At 39.7% G+C, this 18,910-nt stretch overlaps 2 protein-coding genes across 2 annotated transcripts in view; both read left to right on the top strand.

Annotated features, from left to right (window-relative positions):
- ano6 (anoctamin 6) overlaps positions 1 to 2,287 on the top strand; it is a 45,043-nt gene extending 42,756 nt beyond the window's left edge. The window contains exons 19-20 of the mRNA XM_034163515.1: positions 591 to 696; positions 804 to 2,287. Of these exons, the coding sequence (XP_034019406.1) occupies positions 591 to 696; positions 804 to 1,025 (328 nt within the window). The 3' untranslated portion in view covers positions 1,026 to 2,287. The remainder of the gene's footprint in view (positions 1 to 590; positions 697 to 803) is intronic.
- Positions 2,288 to 4,716: 2,429 nt separating this feature from the next.
- On the top strand, positions 4,717 to 18,659 carry pwp1 (PWP1 homolog, endonuclein). The gene is made up of 15 exons (XM_034163522.1): positions 4,717 to 4,891; positions 6,453 to 6,511; positions 6,776 to 6,945; positions 7,185 to 7,270; positions 7,477 to 7,573; positions 9,144 to 9,254; positions 9,445 to 9,578; positions 10,489 to 10,556; positions 11,043 to 11,139; positions 13,447 to 13,508; positions 13,588 to 13,699; positions 16,495 to 16,585; positions 16,785 to 16,906; positions 17,016 to 17,121; positions 18,516 to 18,659. Exons 1-15 carry the CDS (start codon positions 4,826 to 4,828, stop codon positions 18,599 to 18,601), a joined length of 1,467 nt encoding a protein of 488 aa, XP_034019413.1. The 5' UTR covers positions 4,717 to 4,825; the 3' UTR covers positions 18,602 to 18,659.
- Positions 18,660 to 18,910: the final 251 nt, after the last annotated feature.

The following is an 18,910-nucleotide window of genomic DNA, read 5'->3' on the forward strand; positions in this document are numbered from 1 at the left end:
CGTCTGCCACCTGCTGGTCATGTCCAGGATTGTTGCAGTGAATAATGTCATCATCACATTGTCTAGCACTAGCACTTTGAGATTTTATGGAATGTAAAGTGCGTTACAAATAAAATGTATTATTATTATTATTATTATTATTATTACATTGTCACAGCGGGGTGGATGAAGTTGCATGTAGCTTGAGATGAGCTTGTTTGACGGTTTGTTTCAGTTCCAAAGCCTACGTCTGATGGCCACGAAGGCAACCATGGTTTGTTTGTAATATTTATTGTTTAGCTAATGAATTATTTCTGACAGAAATTTAAACGTGCATGTAACAGCAGTCTGTTTCGTGTAATATACTGTCTTCAGAAGAGGTAACGGTTAAGTTTAATTGTAGCTTCTTTCAAGTATATTAAAGGAAACAGGAAAAAAGACACACGAATGATGATATCTCATGAAAACAACACACCTTTATTATCTGCACCTCATTTTGAAAACAGAAATTCAGACGTGAGATTGATCTTTGATGGGTTGTAACTATTTTGTACGAATCCTTTTGTTGTTTTCAAAATAAAACCACTTAATCAAAAGCTTTTGTTTTGCAGGTATAGAGATTTCCGGTATCCTCCCGGCCACTCCAAAGAGTACACGCACAACATCCGCTACTGGCATGTGATCGCTGCCAAAATGGCTTTTATAATTGTTGTTGAGGTGAGTGCCGTAAACGTAATAGAATATCTCTCTGGTACAAACAGATCCTTTATTTTTTTTTAAATTAAACAAAAAAAAAAGAAAACTTCTTCTCCATCTGCTTGCAGCACATCGTTTACCTTACAAAGTTCATCCTGTCCTACGTGATCCCAGACGTGCCTTACGCTGTCAAAGAACAAATCAAACGAGAGAAATATTTGACCCAGGTTATCCTCCACGAGACCAACCTGAAGCTGGTGACCAAACGTTTGAAACCGGGAGCCCACGCCGACCCCTCCGGCGCCGCTGACGACAAACCATCCAAGAAGGAGCTGGATCTCGATTTCTGACGTAAAATATTTCAGAGCAGCATTCCGAAAGGAAAACTCACTGAATCCGTCACACAAAACGCAGGATGTTTCGAAGCCGTCGCATTTACACACACGTAAAATAGCACCTTTCCTTGTCTGATGCCATCGTAAAATATCATCTGATAATTCTCACCATGATAAAAGCGAGGTGGGTTCAGTTGTGAATGCAGCTTTCATCTCCCTCTGAATCTCTTCTTTACTTTTATTCAGCCACTTCCATATGCGTACCATTACCACTGCACAATATCTGGACTGTATGTTTTAGCCTGTGACTGACAGTATCATGTTTTAACTGTCCCATTTTATGACTGGAATATTCGCTCAATACTGTGGTATTATTTGCACACCCTGTGTTTTAATCTGTGGTACTATAAAGGATCATGCTGGGATTTTACTCCCTAGGCTCTCAGGGTCGCCTTTTTACTAGGGATAAAAGCAAATTAAATCACTGCATAATTGACTTATAACATGAACACCGTATTTGCTCTACTCCAAGTTCAGTTGAGTTTAACCACTGCTTCTTTGAATCTGGTGAGGATACCCCCTAGTTGTCTCCCTAGGGAGGTCTTCCTAGGCACATCCAACTGGGAAGGGGCCCTCAAGGAAGACCCAGGACACACTGATTTCTCAGCTGGCTTGGTAACACCTCAGGATTCCTCCAGGAAGAGTTAGAGGACTTTGCTGAGGATAGGGAAGTGTGGGATGAGCTGTTGGATCTGTTGCCACCCAGATACAGATAAGCTGCAGAAAATGAATGAATGAATGAAGTGCCAGATAGAACAGAGAAGATCCCTGCAGAGATTAACGTGTGCATGTTTACCTCATTAAATTGAAATTTTAAAATGACCCATTATATGGTTTGCCGCTTACCTTAGCCATGCTTTCTCATCAGTAATTGAATTGTAATGCCTCAGAGGCGAGCAGTATTGTGTTGAATAATTCTGATTTTGTCCTGAGTGAAAGGATGAACCCCAAAATGACTAAAAATAGAGCTAAGATTGTAAAATCCCAGTCCTCCTTTAACCTTCTTTTATGCAAACAGGATGGCTTACTAACAACAGCACTGATGTATATCTGTTTTATATGTTAAAAAAAATTTAAATTGTATTTTGTCAAATTTCCCCCAATATTTCGTACTCAAAGTTGAACGTAAAAGAAATATCCGTTGAAACAAATGCATATTTGTATATTATGTATATTACATATGTATCATAATGAATGTTCCAGCCCTCCCCCTCCCAGTTGATGTGTTTTTTCTTATTTTAATTGCTTGTCATTCAGTTCAATGTATTTGTGTAGCACTGACTCACAGCAAAGCTGACTCAAAGCGCTTCATATGAGTAAGGTCTAACCTTACCAACTCCCATGAGCAAGTACACAGGCAGTAGTGGTGAGGAAGAAACCTCAGGTAGACCAGACTCAGAGGGGTGACCCACTGCTTAGGCCATTCTAACAGTTACAAGTTTTTTTTTTTACAGATTGTAAAAAAGTATGTTAACAAATGGATGAAACAGAAGAGCAACAAAAATGGAGTTCATAATTGAAAATACAGTGGAGTCCATCTTGGATCTCTAATATATAGGTGTCCATGACCAGCACTGGTTGACTGCAGGCCAGGACCTCCAGTCAGTGGTGCAACAGCTGTGGCATCCTGAGATCAGATCAGGTCAGATCTTGGAGTGTTAGGCCAGGATCAGTCATTGGTGTTGTCAGTCCAGCCATTGGCAGGTGGTTGTCCAGCACCCTGGGATGCTGGGCTGGCATGCATCCATCATGTCATCATAGAGAAGTGCATTCCAAAAGCAGACTGTACTGTGCTCCATCAGCTTCAGGGCATCTCGTGGTCAATCCAGCGCCCTGTGGGGCACAGTGATAACTGAACCTTCAAGTTATTGTAAAGGCACAAGTCATTGCTGATCATATTCAAAGCTACATTGTTTGTACCCTGGTGGGATACAGCTGAAGTGACAAAGCATTGTACCCTTTTTGGTCCATTCATGTACCTTCATTTCTTATTGTCCAGGTAGGTAACTGATCCATCCCTACCTCTTAAAAGTCTGCAAGAGCCAGGTAAAAGGTGGGTATCTTGTTGGTCTTTTCCATTTATTGGGGTCCCCAACACTTGAGGCAGAGGAATATGCTACATGATCAAAATTCCGTAGCTGATATTCCATTACCATACAAGTGATCCTTCTCATCTTAGTCTCCTTACTGCTTGTCTGACACAAAATATTTGAGCAGTATTCAAGGATCTTCCAAAGCAATCTGGTACTAAAGCTGTCTAGTCGTCGCTTTAGGGCGCTAGCTTCCAAGTCACGAGTATACAGTAAGTCAGTAAGCACAAGAACCCTAAAGACTTGGACCTTCATCCTCTTCCAAATGTATTGGCATAACCAGGTACCTATGTCTAAGAACTTCACGACTCCATAAGGTCTTGCCAGGTGTTTCTCAATCTCCATGGCTGAAGAGCAAAAGTCACCAATGCCATTGAGATAAGTGAATGTCTCCAAGTTCAACACTTTCACCACACACTAATGGCAGAGTTCATTAGAAGTGAGGCATATCTTCAAACTATTTCTCAGAGCAAACCTATAGGGAATGTATGAAGACTTCTTCAATCTGGCAATTGGCCATGGGGACCTTGACCTTCACCCAAATGTTTGACCTCAGACTGACCTTGCCAGGGCAATTCTGGAATTCACCCAACTGTGTGTCATTTGGTCCAAATCAGGTTGCAAATCAAGTTCCTTGATTTTTAACTGCCACACTGAATTATTTAAGGACAATTTTGGGGTTCAACCTTCATTTTTGTAGAAGTTGGCAGCTGGGAGGAGGAAGCAGGCATGAACTTGAACCCGATAACAGACCAACGCCGGCCATTATACTAGTACGATACCCATTCTAAATACCCACTTTATAGAAAATATATAAACAGTGAGCCAAAATTTTACCCTTCTTGTGTGTTCTTGGTTTTTCACAAGATTTTTCTTAAAGTAAGATCACTTTGACCTTACCTGACACTTCAGTCTACCAAGTTTTGTCCAAATCTGATCAAAACTCTGAGCTATCTCCTCTTAACATGGAGACACAGTACCGAAAGCAGTACCCCACCATACCTATAATGTGAACATGGAATAAAATGTCAGATTTTTCACAAAGAAAGGAAGAAAACCAGTAAATACTTTCACAGGTTGATAATGGTATTTCAGTGAAATGATGTGGTGTTTGACAAATATGAAAATATTGTACGCGCAATACTGCTGGTAGGAAGCTAATATGGGTGACCTGGGATTTTGGGAACAATACTGTAAGATTATATAATTAAAACTTCGTTTAAAGGAAGAATGAGATTATACTTTTTTAACTTCCAAAGTGGAGTGTTTAGAAAACGCTTGAGACCATTTGGTAAGGGGTTTTTCGGATTCTATATCTTTAATTTCTGTTTAATGTGGAAAGATGTATCATTTCTGGAATGAAAAGCTTAAAGCTTTTTAGTAGAGCCACCAAATGATGTGGTTTGGGGGTTTGGTCGGATATTTTTCAATACAGAAAATAATAGACACGAGCCCAAGTAATTTTATAAATTCAAATAAAAATCTTAGCTAATTACTTTTAAATCAAACAAAATCTCTCTTTTTTTTTTAATTAATCAAACAAGTAGTTACGTCATCATCATGCGACCGGGCCAGCTGTGACTCACATGAGCACACTGGCTGTAACACAGACTACTTTTTAAATGTTTGTTGTGTTCAAGGGGTAAACCGAGCTAATTGTGAATTATGAGCTCTCAGATTACATGTGTCGGTTGGGTGAAGCGGGGTGTCGCAAAGGAAACACCGGATAAGGTAAGCAGTATGTTGAGCTAACTAGCATTAGCCTGCCTGCTAACTGTGTAGCTGTTGTAAGAATTAAAAATTAAAAAGTCGTTTTTAATAGCTTTTGGGTTGATGATAAAGGACTTTCTACCCGGGATATTTAAACTTGTAAAACCTTTATACCAAATTGTATTGTCATTTTATCTTAAAAACTGATTCAGAGTTTTAAGTAATTACTTTGGGAAGTTGTTTGCACAAAACAAAATGACCACCACATAATGTAATTATTATTAAAGCAAAAAATGTCTAGTTTCTGGTTTGTGTGAGAATTTGCTCCTTTTTGTTTTGCACAATACATTTTAAAATATCTTTTTAGATTTTGGAGTATTAAGCCTGGCTCCTACTGCTGATTTTTGAGACACAATTGTCTATAATTTTTTTGGGGGGGGGGGGAATTTCAGTCAAGTGCCTGAATTTTGGTGTAATTGATGGTAAAAGTTGCGTTGTAGACCAACAAGTTTAAAAAGTATTATGACATTGGGATAAATCATGATCCAAACAAGAGCAATCTGAGATTTCTGGCATCTGGCAGTCCGGATCACCTCCAAAATTCAGTGGAGTCTTCCATGCCCTAATATCTGGTGCAAATTTGGTGAGAATCTGTGAAGTAGTTTTGACGTAATCCGTCAAAGACTAAATAAAGTGAAATCTTAATCCAGAATCCGGATCCCGATCAGCACCAAAATTTAATGGCGTCTTCCATGGTCTAATATGTATCTGTGGTGAAAATTTCATCAAAATCTGTACAGTAGTTTTGATGTAATCCAGCTAACAGACAAGCAAATAAATGCTGATGATTTTATTACGTCCTTGATGGATGTAAAAAACCCAAAAGTGAATCACTGGATTTAATTGAAGCAGATCAGGGTGTGATTTTGCAGTAATCAGGACCTCCCGTTCTTTGAGCACAAGCCTCCTCTGCAACATGAAAAGCATGTTGTGATTGTGGTGATCAACAGAAGATTTTTGTAAAAGTGTGGGAAAAACACAAGTAGCATTTTGTGTATGCAGGCACATGCACAAAAAAAAATGGTGTGTAATGGGAATCGTACATACTCTGGCGTTTTCGGCCTTCCTTGGTTAGACATGTATGGAAGTGGATATAAAATAATAGGCAATGTGAATTTTGCCTGCTATTTTTTAAAATATCTGGCACGATTTCCTCAGTTTTGAAATCGAGACAGAAATTAGGACCAAAAATCTGTACTTAATCCAGGATTTCTGTCTGATTGGCTGGACTTTGGGCACACCATTGGAGCAGCAGTGTAGCTTGAAATAATGTGTGTGCAATGTGTCTGTTTTTCATAAAGATGGCAGTGTTTTTTCTTGAAGACACTGAAGTACTTTAGTCTTACCCTCAGGTTACACTTATAACAGTGGTTATGGTTTTTCTTTTTAAAATCACAGTATCCTCAGTGACGTTTTATTGACTCTGTATGTTAAATATCTTTAATTGTCATGTTTTCTGATCAGGTTTTATACTGTAATGATTTTTTTTTTTTTTTGGATGGTGTCTGCTGTTCCTCCTCAGGTTGAACTGAGTCCAGAGGAGCTCCGTCACATCATAACCGAGGCAAAAGAAGAACTCGGGTACGTTGGACAAAAATAGACTTTGCTTAAGTTTGTGTTTCTGTTTTATTGCTTTATATTATCCAAAAATCAATGTGTCAGAAGTGGGAAAATTGATTCAGTGAGAGTGAAATGTGCAAGAAACTGCTGGTGTGGATTCAAAGTGAATGATTTTTTTTTTATTATTATTATTATTGTTTTATAGAACATTCTTGCCTTTTAACTGTAAGAATATGACTGGAGGTACAGGTGCTGCTTTGTAATTAATTTTCTCTTCGTCAACAGGAAACATGATCCTGAGGATGAAGAAGAGGATGACGAGGCCACGACTGCTGAACCGAGTTCTGATGTTACAGCAGACGCTGCCGGAGTCCCAAATAACAAGAAGGAAGGAGGACGAGGCGAAGATGACGAGTTAGCCGAATACGAATTAGAAAAATATGACGAGGATACAGGTGGGAGGATAGAATGACTGTTGTGCGCTTGTAGAGCAGGTAGCTCAGTGGGATCAGGAGTTGGGCTAAAAATATGTCAATGTGGGCTTGATTCCTGGTCATGCTGTCTGTCTGTGTGCTTGAACAGTTGTCCTAGTGGGCAGAAACGGGCCTTTGTGCCTGTGAAGGACTTTCTTCTTCTTGCCTGTTGACTCGAGTTTGTTGTCATTCAGACTGTTGCTGTTTTTCCTTCCATCCAGACGCAGCTAACCTCGGCGATAGTCTGGCTGGACTCACAGTGTTCAGCTCCAACGAGGAGGATCCTTACATCACCCTCAAAGACACCGTGAGTGACCTTATTGTCTCTGTGCATCCATTGATGTAAGTGGAAACCGCGACATCATCCATCAACCGAAACTGGAAAAATAACTTTTTTGTTCAGGACATGTTTGTAAAAGCCATTAAATGTGCAAAATACAGTACAGTGTTGCCTTTTTCAGATAAAAACATACAGGTTTGATGTTTTAAAATGGTTTCAATCTGCTCTTCCAGGACCAGTATGAGCGGGTGGACTTTCAAATCAAGCCCAGCGACAATCTCATCCTTTCAGGCAAAGCAGAGAAAGACTGCTGCAGTTTGGACGTTTACAGTAAATATCTTCACATGAGATGCAAGAAACTGTCGTCTGATGTCTGATTAATTGTTGCAGCAACGAATTGAAGTTGTGCACAAGAAAATAAAGTTTTTTGTTTTTCCTTTTTTGAAAGCCCTGATGTCTCCCTTCCTTAAACACTAATTATAAACATTTACAGAAATCTTAAGGTGGTATCTCACTGGGCTGCGACTGCGAGTAGATGGAGACGCAAATTTGCGACAAAATACACAAATCTAGTGACAGTTTTCACTTGGAATCTCACTGAATTGGTGGTTAGGACACGCTTGCAAGATGTTTCATATGGCAGGGTTACTTGGGACATATGATGTATAATTTGCGGCATTCTTGCGACATTCTTCGAATAGGTGCGTGCAATTTCACGCTTGTCCTGCGCCCAGAATGTCAGTTTCTCATTTTTGTCTCAATCACTCACGGTTTAGTTTCATAGGTGGCCAACCCCTCACAAAGTTGTCTCACATTTCTCACACTTTCTGAAGCCCAATTTATATGACTCCATATCTGTAACTCCGTCGTCTCACAGAGTATTCTGCGTCATTGCAAACCCTCTCCCAGCCTGTCTCCGTGGTACTTCCCAGAAATTGAAACTACACTTCAAAATGACAACGACCACACAGGCTCATATTTGAAAGTGTTTGCATTGCACCCGGCAAGTACGCTTTGGACAAGGACAAAATAGAGCACTATTTGCAGAGGAAGTGAGCAAGTATGACCATCTTTACAGCATGGTGAGGAAAACCTACAAAGACACTCAAATGACTCGAAATTCATGGGGGGAATCACGCGTAATGTTAATCGATGATTGTGGAGGTCGTTGAGGGACAAATTTGTCCCTCACAAATTTGTCCCTCACTATTCTCTGTTTGCGACAGAACTTTGAAAGGGTCATGCCTATGCCAGCGCTTGCTTAGCCATGGAGTTACAGAGGTGTAGAAGAATAAAAAGGACTTAAGTCTTGCAAACTAAATTGACATGGGTTTGAGAGATTAGATTAGATAGAACTTTACTGATCCCTTGGGAAGACTCAATCTGGGAAATTGAGGTTCCAGCAACATTGTGTAGCAGCACATAGGGTAAGAAGCCCACAGAGTATCAAAAGTTAAAGTAAAAAAGAAAAACAGTTTGCAAATATAAATACACAATATAAATTCCAGACATACTGGTTTACTGGCTACTACTGTTCCTCTCCTTCCCGACGTCTGTCTTCCTGTTACTCCTCCTCCCCCTAAGAGAGGATTTGTACAGGCCTCCCCAAATGAGATGCCAGCAATGACTCTGCGACTATTTTGTGAAGAAAATTTGTTGCACAAATTTTTTGAACATGTTCAAAATTCTAGCAGCACAGCAGCAAGGCCCTGCGACTCGCGCAAGGAAATTGAGAACTCTCGCAAATGTTTTGAGACATTTTGGAAACTCCCTCGTGAAAGTTGTTCGCAGTTTGTCGCCAACAGTCGCAGCCCAGTGAGATACTGCCATTAATATTATTAGACTTCTTAAAATTCTTAACTGTACAACTCCTGTTTTTTGTTTTGTTTTTCCTTTGCAGTCTATAACTCTGAAGAGGATTCGCTGTACGTTCATCATCATATATTTCTGCCAGCTTACCCGCTGTGCGTGGAGTGGCTGAACTTTGACCCAAGTCCTGGAGAAGGAACAGGTAAAAAAAAAAAATGATCAAAGGTTTGGAGGTGATAAAGCGTCTATGATTCATTTGGCAATTTAACAACACTAATGAATAGTTTGTAGTCATTTCCAGATGTTCATCTTTATTTTGCCAAATGTAAGTTATCAGCGGAGTTGGGAATTTAAATGTATTTTTTTCTTCTCTCTTGATCTTGTATCTACAGGTAACTATGCTGCTGTGGGCAACATGACTCCACAGATCGACGTGTGGGACTTGGATTTAGTTGACTGTTTAGAGCCACTTTTCTCTCTTGGTAGCAAAAAGGCCTCCAAGAAAAAGAAAACAAAGAGCAAGAAGGTACTATTCTGATTAGTGTCTTTTAAGGTCACTTTCCTCCCCTATGTTGACAACGGGGGTGCATAACTCGCAATACAAATGAACTGTTGACCGCATATTGCCAACTTGGTGCAGACTAGGGCCTTAGCCAGCAAAAAGACTGAGTGGGCTCATTGCGCAATCACCTCTGTGTTCAACTCAATGCTGCTCCGTTGTTTCTGGTCCAATAGTAATAACGTCCTACACCTGCTACGTACAAGAGTTTCCAAAAGTTTATTTAGTTGATATGGGAGTTGGGTGGGGTTTTTTTTTAAAAAAAGTACTGTCAGGCAATAAGTCCTGTTTTTAAAGTCTAATCTGCCCCCCCCCCCCCCCCCACACACACACATTGTTACAACTCATAATGACCAAGATGATTGTATTTTGTTTGTTATTGATGTTCTCTTGATGATGTTAACCTGTCTATTGTGACATGTGCTGCTGCCTTCTTGGCCAGGTCACCCCAGTCTTGATCTCAGTGGGATTTTATCTGGTTAAATCAAGATTATTATTATTATAAAATACTTTTTATGTTTTGTGGTATGGGTAACTACTAATTCTCAAGGGCTGTTGTTATCTCAAGAGTGGCTGACGGAAATAATTTAAATATTCTTGACATCGTTGTAACTTAATGTTTACCAAGACTATCCTGCTTTTACATCGATGCTGGTGTCTATTTAAGGAAGTCTTTCAGAAGTCATGTTGTGGTGATTCACATTTTTGTTGTTATTTTTGCAAGACCCCAAGAAAGAATTTTGTTACAGTACAGTTTTTTTCATTACGTGTTCCCATTGGCCGTACGTCCACTAGCCACTGTGCAGATTTATATCGTGTCACAGATCATGTTTTTGTTGGTCCCAATAATTGGTGTCTCTGTCCTTCTTGATGTCAGGCGGCCGCAGAGCCAGTTGAGGGCCACACAGATGCAGTGCTCGATTTGTCCTGGAACAAACTCGTCAGGTTTGTCTTCCAAAGCCTGTGAAAATCAGCAGTATATTTACTGCAGTACAACAAAGCAGTCACACATGCTCTAGTACTTGAATTTTTTACTGCTTCTGTATTGATGCTCCAAAAGCTGCTTTTGCGTGTTTATGTATTTACATGTTAAAGTAGACTTAGATTTATATTTGTTTGCTTGGATTGTGAACACGAGAGGTTAATGTGTTAGTTTAATCCCATGTTTCCCAACCCCGGTCAGACAGATCAAAAGTCTTGCACATTTTCCATTTGTCTGACCTGCTCAGGCAAGATCAGCTCAGTCAGGAGTGTTCAGCCAATTAGCAACAGGCTGAGCAGTGGCACATACCTGATTTGGCTCATTGTGTACAGTTCGAGCAGGATGAAATCGAAAATGCACTTTGGGTTCGGAAGACCAGGGTTGGGAAATACTGCTCCAATCAACCTCACAGTATTTTAATTTAAAGAAAACAATCTTGTATCGTTTAGTAATGTCTTGGCAAGTGGATCAGCAGACGACACTGTGATTTTGTGGGATCTGACTCAAGGAAAACCAGCCACAACTCTGCACCGGCACAGTGACAAGGTATTCATGAAGGAAGATACTGAATGCAACTTGGAAGTATGTTTAGGGTTCAAAAGCAGCTTGGTTCTTCAAAGTACCTCAAAATCTGAACTTCATTTGCTTGCTGTCGTATATAACCATGGACTGTGTATATGTACTGGACAAACCCTCAGTGACATCACTCATACGTTTTCCGAAGAGCTGGTTTGAAGCTCAAATAGTATAGTGCAGCAGCTGAGAGAATATTGAGAGCAAAATCATGCAAATGGTGATACAAGCACCAAAGTTGGCACACCTACTCCTTAGACATTACTCTTTTGAACAAACCGACTGGCCACTCGAATTTTCAATATGCGTCCAGGTAGGGGTCAATTGAAGAATTACACAGGGATCAAAATTAAAAATGCTCAAATCATTTTGAAAACTACACATTTGTCTGATCGTAAGGATTCCAAAAAGGTATAGTTTGGACTATCTATGACTGAAGGTTCTGGAGTTATGGGGTAAAAACAACAAAAATGGTGACAAAGGTCAGTGTCAGTTTGTACAGAGGTGAAAAGTTAAAGTTGCTCCAATTTTGGTTAAAAAAAAAATGATGCAAATTATTAGATGAGTAACAGGATTTTAAAAAGGAATAGTTTGGACCATGTATCATGCTTAGTTATGTCACGGGGTAACGTGTCACATGTCATAGAATCCAATGGACGTTGACCTTGTCTGACTTTTACTTTGGAAACCAAACATTCAACACAATCAAAACTATTCCATTTATTAATCCTATTAGCTCAACCAATAATTTGCATCACTTTTTACCAAAATTGAAGGAACTTTAACTTTTGACCCATGTACAAACAAACTGACCTTTGTCACCATTTTTGTTGTTTTTACCCCATAACTCCTGATCATTCAGTCATAGATAGTCCAAACTATACCTTTTTGGAATCTTTACAATGAGACAATGTGGTGTAGGTAGCTGCTGCACCAGTGACCCGTCTCCGGATAAAGCGGAAGAAAATGGATGGATGGAATATGATAAAAAATAAATTCCTAGTAAATAGCTTTTAACAAAACCTTTCCACAACTAAAGAGCAACACAACAGTTCCAGCATGAAGCCCTGTTCAATTTTATTCAACTTTCATATTTTTTGCCAGAAAAATTAAGTTGTCCAAAACTGTCACACTCTATAAGGAATTTTTAAGAGAATTAATGTTAAAGAATCCCTTTACTTTTGTACATTTTATTTTATTTTCTATCAACTGTTTGTTTAATGTTTGTTAATATATCTTTTTAAATCAAGTTTTGAAAAGAAAAACATTGTGGGAGAAGCAAAAGTGAGTAAAACCACCTTAAAAATATTTAGAACCACAAATAAACTTGATTCTTGGTTTGTTTGTTTATTTTGCCATTAAAATTGTCCATCACTTATTAAAATAAAATAACTTCTCAAGGCCAGGGCTTCTTAATGTCTGGGGACTATTTAGTCAGTGCAGCAAACGAGGTCAGTCAGTAGGCTGAGTGAGGAGGATTGTAGATATCCCTCTGCTCAACGCTTTACAGGCTGCTGCAGGCAGTGGAGGAGGGGGAGACCCGCTGCCGCTCGGTGACAAGGGAGACTTTCACTTTCAGTCGCCAAACATCCGAAAAGTCTCCAGTAACGCCAGGAAAAGTAGCTAGATTTGTCGCTAGTCGCTTTTGAGAAAATAAGTCATCAAGGGGGTTTGGAAAGTCGCCAACTTTAGCGAGAAAGTCGCCAAGTTGGCAACACTGAATGTAAACACACACAACATGAACTCACCCGTGCACAGCCCTGTACCAAACCGAATGTCCCGTACCAGACGGTTCAATACAAATACATGTATCGTTACACCCTTACCTTCCGCATACAGTTGTCGCAAACCAGGAGACTAGCTGTCGAGACCAACACTGTTGTTTGTGCCAGGCTGTAAACATGTTTATTTCTGCTGTAAAGTTGATTTTAACATGAGCCTCTATGGGGAGTCCCTTGCCTTTGGAGCCAGCCTCAAGTGGTTATTCAAGGAACAGTTTTTAGAACCGGAGGTTGGCTCTCCAACAGAGAAGCTTTGTTTTCACTGCACTATGTTGGGTTTAAAACACTAAACTAGCTGTCTTTAGAGAGTCAAAGTCACTTTCTTTGGTAGTGGTTGACTTTCAATAATATTGTATATTGAGAATCTCTCGAAAGCAAGATGATACGTGTCAGTGGGTTCATCTTAATATGAGATATCTAATTCAAACTTCATTTTGCAGCACCAGGAAATCTCAGGCTTCAGCTTCTAAAAAAATATATATATTTTGGCATCTTTCAGGTTCAGACTTTATCATTCCACCCGTTTGAGGCTCAGACACTGATTTCAGGGTCATTTGACAAGTAGGTGCAGTCACATCATATATCAAAAGGTGAAAGGCGATCAAGGATTTTTATTTTTTTTTCCTGTTCTCTTTTGTAGGACCGCTGTGCTGTACGACTGTCGTAATCCAGATGTTAGCTATCGAACCTGGAGGTTTAGTGGTCAAGTGGAGCGACTGATTTGGAACCATTTTTCACCCTGCAACTTCTTGGTAGGTATCTGTAATTGCTTTAGCAGTTGATCCATCTTGAGCATTTGGAGGCAAGAGTGAAGTGTACTGTAGTTCTACCCTCAGACTGAATGGAGTTGTGTTTGTTGTCCAGGATGCTTGTAGTTATGCTCAGAAATGTACACGTGCAGCTTTGGATTAGTCAGTGAGTGCATTTGATTCAGCGAGACTCTTGTAAGTTGCCAAGTTTTTTCCCCTCCATATGTTATTGTTTATACAGTCTGAGCCAGTGATCAATTTTGACCTAATCAGTACCACGTAAGGTGACGAAACAACACTTACAATCCAGCCTCAGTGTATCATGGCCTACACAAAAATGTATGATAACATCCCAGGGTGGTAGCTGTAGCCAGCTAGGGGTCAGTGAAGAATTACACAGAGGTCAAAATGTAAAAATGCCTCAGTCATGTTGAAAACTATATCACATTACTTGTCTGATCATAGTGATTCCAAAAAGGTGTAGTTTGGACTATCTATGATGGAATGTTCTGGAGTTATGGGGTAAAAACAGCAAAAATGGTGACAAAGGTCAGTTTCAGTTTGTACAGGGGTCAAAAGTTAAAGTTGCTCCAATTTTAGTAAAAAAAAAAAAAAAGCAAGTTATTGGTTGAAATAAAAGGATTAATAAATGAAATAGTTTTGACTGTGTTGAATGCTTGATCTCCAAAGTAAAGGTCAAACAAGGTTGACGTCCATTGGATTCTATGACATGTGACATATGTTACCCCGTAAAATGAGAACTAAGCATGACAGATGGTGCAAACTATTCCTTTTTAGAACCCTATTAACCCAGACATTACTGAAATTGGAGCAACTTTAACTTTTGACCCCTGTACAAACTGAAACTGACCTTTGTCACCATTTGTGTTGTTTTTACCCCATAACTCCAGAACATTCAGTCATAGATAGTCCAAACTATACCTTTTTGGAATCATTATGATCAGACAAATAATGTAGCATAGTTTTTAACATGATTGGAGCGTTTTTACATTTTGACCACTGTGTAATTCTTAATTTACTCCTACCTGGCTACATCACCACCCTGTGATGGTTATCATACATTTTTGTGTAGGCCTTGATACACTGAGGCTGGATTGTAAGTGTTTCATCACTTAAAGTGGTATGGAAAACCTTGTTGGCCCATGGACTAGGGTGACTTGTGGTCACCAGGTTTTTGGACTATCTCCTTCCAGTGATGTCAGACGAGCATGTTAAGAGGATCAGATGTAGTCGTGCTTTGGGTGTCTCCTGTCTGTTGTCTTCGAACATGTGATGCTATCTGGGGTCTAGTGATCCTAGGGCTGCTTCCCAGGAAAATTAACCAATGCATTCCCACAAACTTTCAGTCTCCTATCACAGCCCTGTAAAATCATGGTACAGTCCTCTCAGGTCACTGTGCTGTAGTGTCTTGTCGGGCCAACTTGTGTAAGACACATCGTCCTATCAGGCTATTGGCCATCTCCAGTAAATCAGCAAGAGTCTGTGGTATTGTGGTTGAAGTCTTCAGCACCTTTGAAGATGCTGTTGTACTGGCATTTCAGTTAATCTGTGCTTCCATTTGACAGGCAGTATTCATTTGAACATCTTAACAGGATGAACTTGTCTCTTTCTAGAAAGTAAAGGGTGATCGCCCAGATTGCAACAACTGCAGGACTGTGACACTGCTCTATGTGCCACGTAAGGTACTTGCAGTGGTCATTCTCCACAGATTCAGTGCCACCTTCGTGCCTCAGAGTGACTGGAACAGAACCGCTTTCATGTCCCCATCCTTTTAATTCACGGAATCCCCAAAAGGCTGCTGGACATCTTAGCGAGACTATATAGAAGTACTGTCAGTGGAAGCAGAGTATTTGACTTCTTCTCAGGAAATTCTGGTGTTTTGGGGAGGTGGTTGCGTAGATTGGGTGTAGAGTATGAGCATGTAGTCCAGCAACTTGGATCCTTTTGTTGGTGAGAAGTTCAGTGACTTTTTTTTTTTTTTTTTTTTTTTTTACAGATGATACTGTGTTTTTGTGCAATCAGTGGATGCCTTTATGCACATTTGATGCAGTACTTGATATGGTGAATGGGAAGCTGGAGATCTGAGTTTGTGGTTGTCCTGAAACAAGACAAAGATCCAGCGTTCAGTGACATCCTGGACTCTTCTGTCAAATGTGTATCTACGTATATGTGGTGAAAGTGTTGAACTTATAGAGACATTTACGTAGCTTGGCAATGACGTTGATGCCTCTTGGTTCTTGGCCTTTGGGCTCGGGAGACACCCAGGAAGCTCTTATTGAGTCATGAGATCACTGGTCAGACTTGTTTGATGCTGATAATTTTTCAGTAGGGGAAAGGTCCCACTCTCGACGTTCCTGATGCTCCCACTCTTACCTTATGGTTATGAGACCTGAATGCAAGCCAGTAACCGAACACTGGTTCTAGGATGTCTTTGGTCCTAGGTATCATCAGGTCTTAGTGAAATAAATTTAAGGATACTCTGAGGGATACTACTTATGTTTTGAGGTAATGACAGGTTTGGCTGTATGGTGATTGTCTTCGGATGAGCCTGAGTACAGGTGCAGCATGAAAAGGCTGAGGGGTCGCCCACGTACCACCTAGCTGCAACAGATGGATGGCTACTTTCAGAAGGTGGGGCTTGAGTGCTTGTCTGACTCGGTGCTTGCCATCCAGGACCCATAATCGGTCCATAGTGTGGTGGATGTTCACAAATTTCACCCGTTACGAGATGTACAGTTGTGGAATCGAGTAATTAACCAGAGTATTTGTGTGTTCAGGCCAGCACCGACGACGGTTTTGTCTACTGTCTGGATGCACGTTCAGATAAGCCGGTGTTCACGCTGAAGGCGCATGATGAAGAAGTGTCAGGTTTGTGAAAATGTCAGAAACCAATGTTTCCATTTCCAGGTTGAAAAACAGTGAATCGTGAAATAAGCAAATTAGCACAAACCTGGTCTGGTGTAATTTCCTTCCATATTTCAAATGGGAATAAATATTAATTTAAACATTTGTTCTGAGCAAGACGATGGAAAAATGACAATCAGTTTCTCTTATTTCCCTCCATCAGGTTTGTCCCTCAGCAGCCAGATTAAAGGTTGTTTAGTCACTTCATCATCAGACAGACATGTGAAGATTTGGGACATTTTGAATAACAAACCTAGTCTGGTGCATTCACGTGATATGAAGATGGTAAGAACGTCCGTGTGTTTCGGACTGTTTTGTGTAATTTGTGGTTTTACACGGAGCTCAGTGTGTGAATTACTGACCTCTGCGGTGGTTGCTGCTGGACTTCATCTAGGGTGTGATGTTCTGCGCTGCCTGTTGCCCTGATCTTCCCTTCGTCTATGCGTTCGGCGGACAGAAGGACGGTTTACGTGTTTGGGACATAAGTGATGTTGCAGCAGGTACAGTTTTCATTGAGTGCTTGTTTTCTTCTTTCTGCCCCATCGCACATTTTGTGTGATGTTGGAGGTTTTCACCCCTGGTTTGTCTGTTTGTGAATACAATTTTTCATATATTGTAATGACATTTTCCTGAGGATTCATATCCTCATAGGTAAGAACTGATTAAATTTTCAAGGTGAAAAGGCAAAAGTCAGGAAAAATCTTGGAAAACTGGAAAAATCCATATGTTTAATCTTGAATGAATATTCAAAAATTCATAATTCTGCCAAAAAAGATCTAATTTCTTTTATATTTGAGAGCATTATGTAGGATGGTATCCTTTATCGACTGACAGTTTGATCTGGATCTGATCCAGATTACAGATTTTGTAGCCATTTAAATTTAACATTGAAAACCCCATTTAATGTATATTTTTCATTATATCTTAATCAAACATGCCCCAATCACTCTCATATTTGAAAATGAAGTGCAGAATGACACTCACTATCACCTGACAAAGTTTGATCCGGATCTGATCCAGATTACAGATTTTGTAGCCATTTAAATTTACCATTGAAAACCCCATTTAATGTATATTTTTCATTATATCTTAATCAAACATACCCCAATTACTCTCATATTTGAAAGTGAACTACAGACTGGCACTCACTATCACCTGACAAAGTTTGATCCGGATCTGATCCAGATTACAGATTTTGTAGCCATTTAAATTTACCATTGAAAACCCCATTTAATGTATATTTTTCATTATATCTTAATCAAACATACCCCAATTACTCTCATATTTGAAAGTGAACTACAGACTGGCACTCACTATCACCTGACAAAGTTTGATCCGGATCTGATCCAGGTTACAGATTTTGTAGCCATTTAAATTTAACATTGAAGACCCCATTTAATGTATATTTGTCATTATATCTTAATCAAACATGCCCCAATTACTCTCATATTTGAAAGTGAAGTACAGACTGGCGCTCACTATCACCTGACAAAGTTTGATCCGGATCTGATCCAGATTGTGGATTTTGTAGACATTTAGTGTACTTTTTGCATTATATCTCAATCAAAAGTGCCTCAATCACTCTAATTTGTAACAATGAGGTGCAGAGTGACACTCTCAATGAATAGACTGATCTGTATTGTGGACTTAGTGGATATTTGATTCTTTTTTTAACATTGAAAACCCCTTTTGATTTATATTTTAGCTAATGAAAAACCACTTCTAACAGGACTTTGACCTTGAAAATTTTTTCAAGGTGCAATGCTCTAGTATTGTCATTTCATTACATTATTTAATTTGCGGGCAGGAGGTTCTTTGTCAACATGTCCAGTGACTGGTGGAGTAAGTTTCGTGTTTTCAGGATTCTAACGTTGTTTACTCTCTTCACCTTTAGTGGCCGAAGTGTTTGGCGGTCGGCAGCCTCTGATGGTGAGCACAAGTTCAGAAGTGGCCGGCGCAGCAGAAATGGACGTGTCCTGATGATGCAGCCTGTGCACATTAAATAAACTGTCAGCGTCTTCGTCTTGGTGTCTCAGCAGCACGAGTGGAGCTAATGAAGTTTTGCTCATTAAGAACTAAGTGTCAGTCTTTGCAGCTGGGTCAGAAAGATTGAAGAGCGTTCAGAAAAATTTCCAATTACTCAGCATATTCTTAATAGAGAATATGGCTATTGATGCCCCCCATCTTTTTTTAATGGTGGAAGAATTTATTGTATATACAATAGATTTTTTTTTTTTTTTTTAATTCTTCAGTTTGCATGTTTTGGTATGTTTACAGATACATAATGCT

Source organism: Thalassophryne amazonica, chromosome 22 (genome assembly GCF_902500255.1).
Source record: "Thalassophryne amazonica chromosome 22, fThaAma1.1, whole genome shotgun sequence".
Taxonomy (NCBI): Eukaryota; Metazoa; Chordata; class Actinopteri; order Batrachoidiformes; family Batrachoididae; genus Thalassophryne; species Thalassophryne amazonica.

What these genes read in the sequence shown, in the direction of transcription:
- pwp1 (XM_034163522.1), top strand. Translation starts at nt 4,826, where the DNA reads ATGAGCTCTCAGATTACATGTGTCGGTTGGGTGAAGCGGGGTGTCGCA. An exon ending in AGAAAACAAAGAGCAAGAAG is followed by an intron (nt 9,579 to 10,488) that starts GTACTATTCTGA and finishes TCTTGATGTCAG; the next exon opens with GCGGCCGCAGAGCCAGTTGA. An exon ending in TTTCACCCTGCAACTTCTTG is followed by an intron (nt 13,700 to 16,494) that starts GTAGGTATCTGT and finishes TTGTGTGTTCAG; the next exon opens with GCCAGCACCGACGACGGTTT.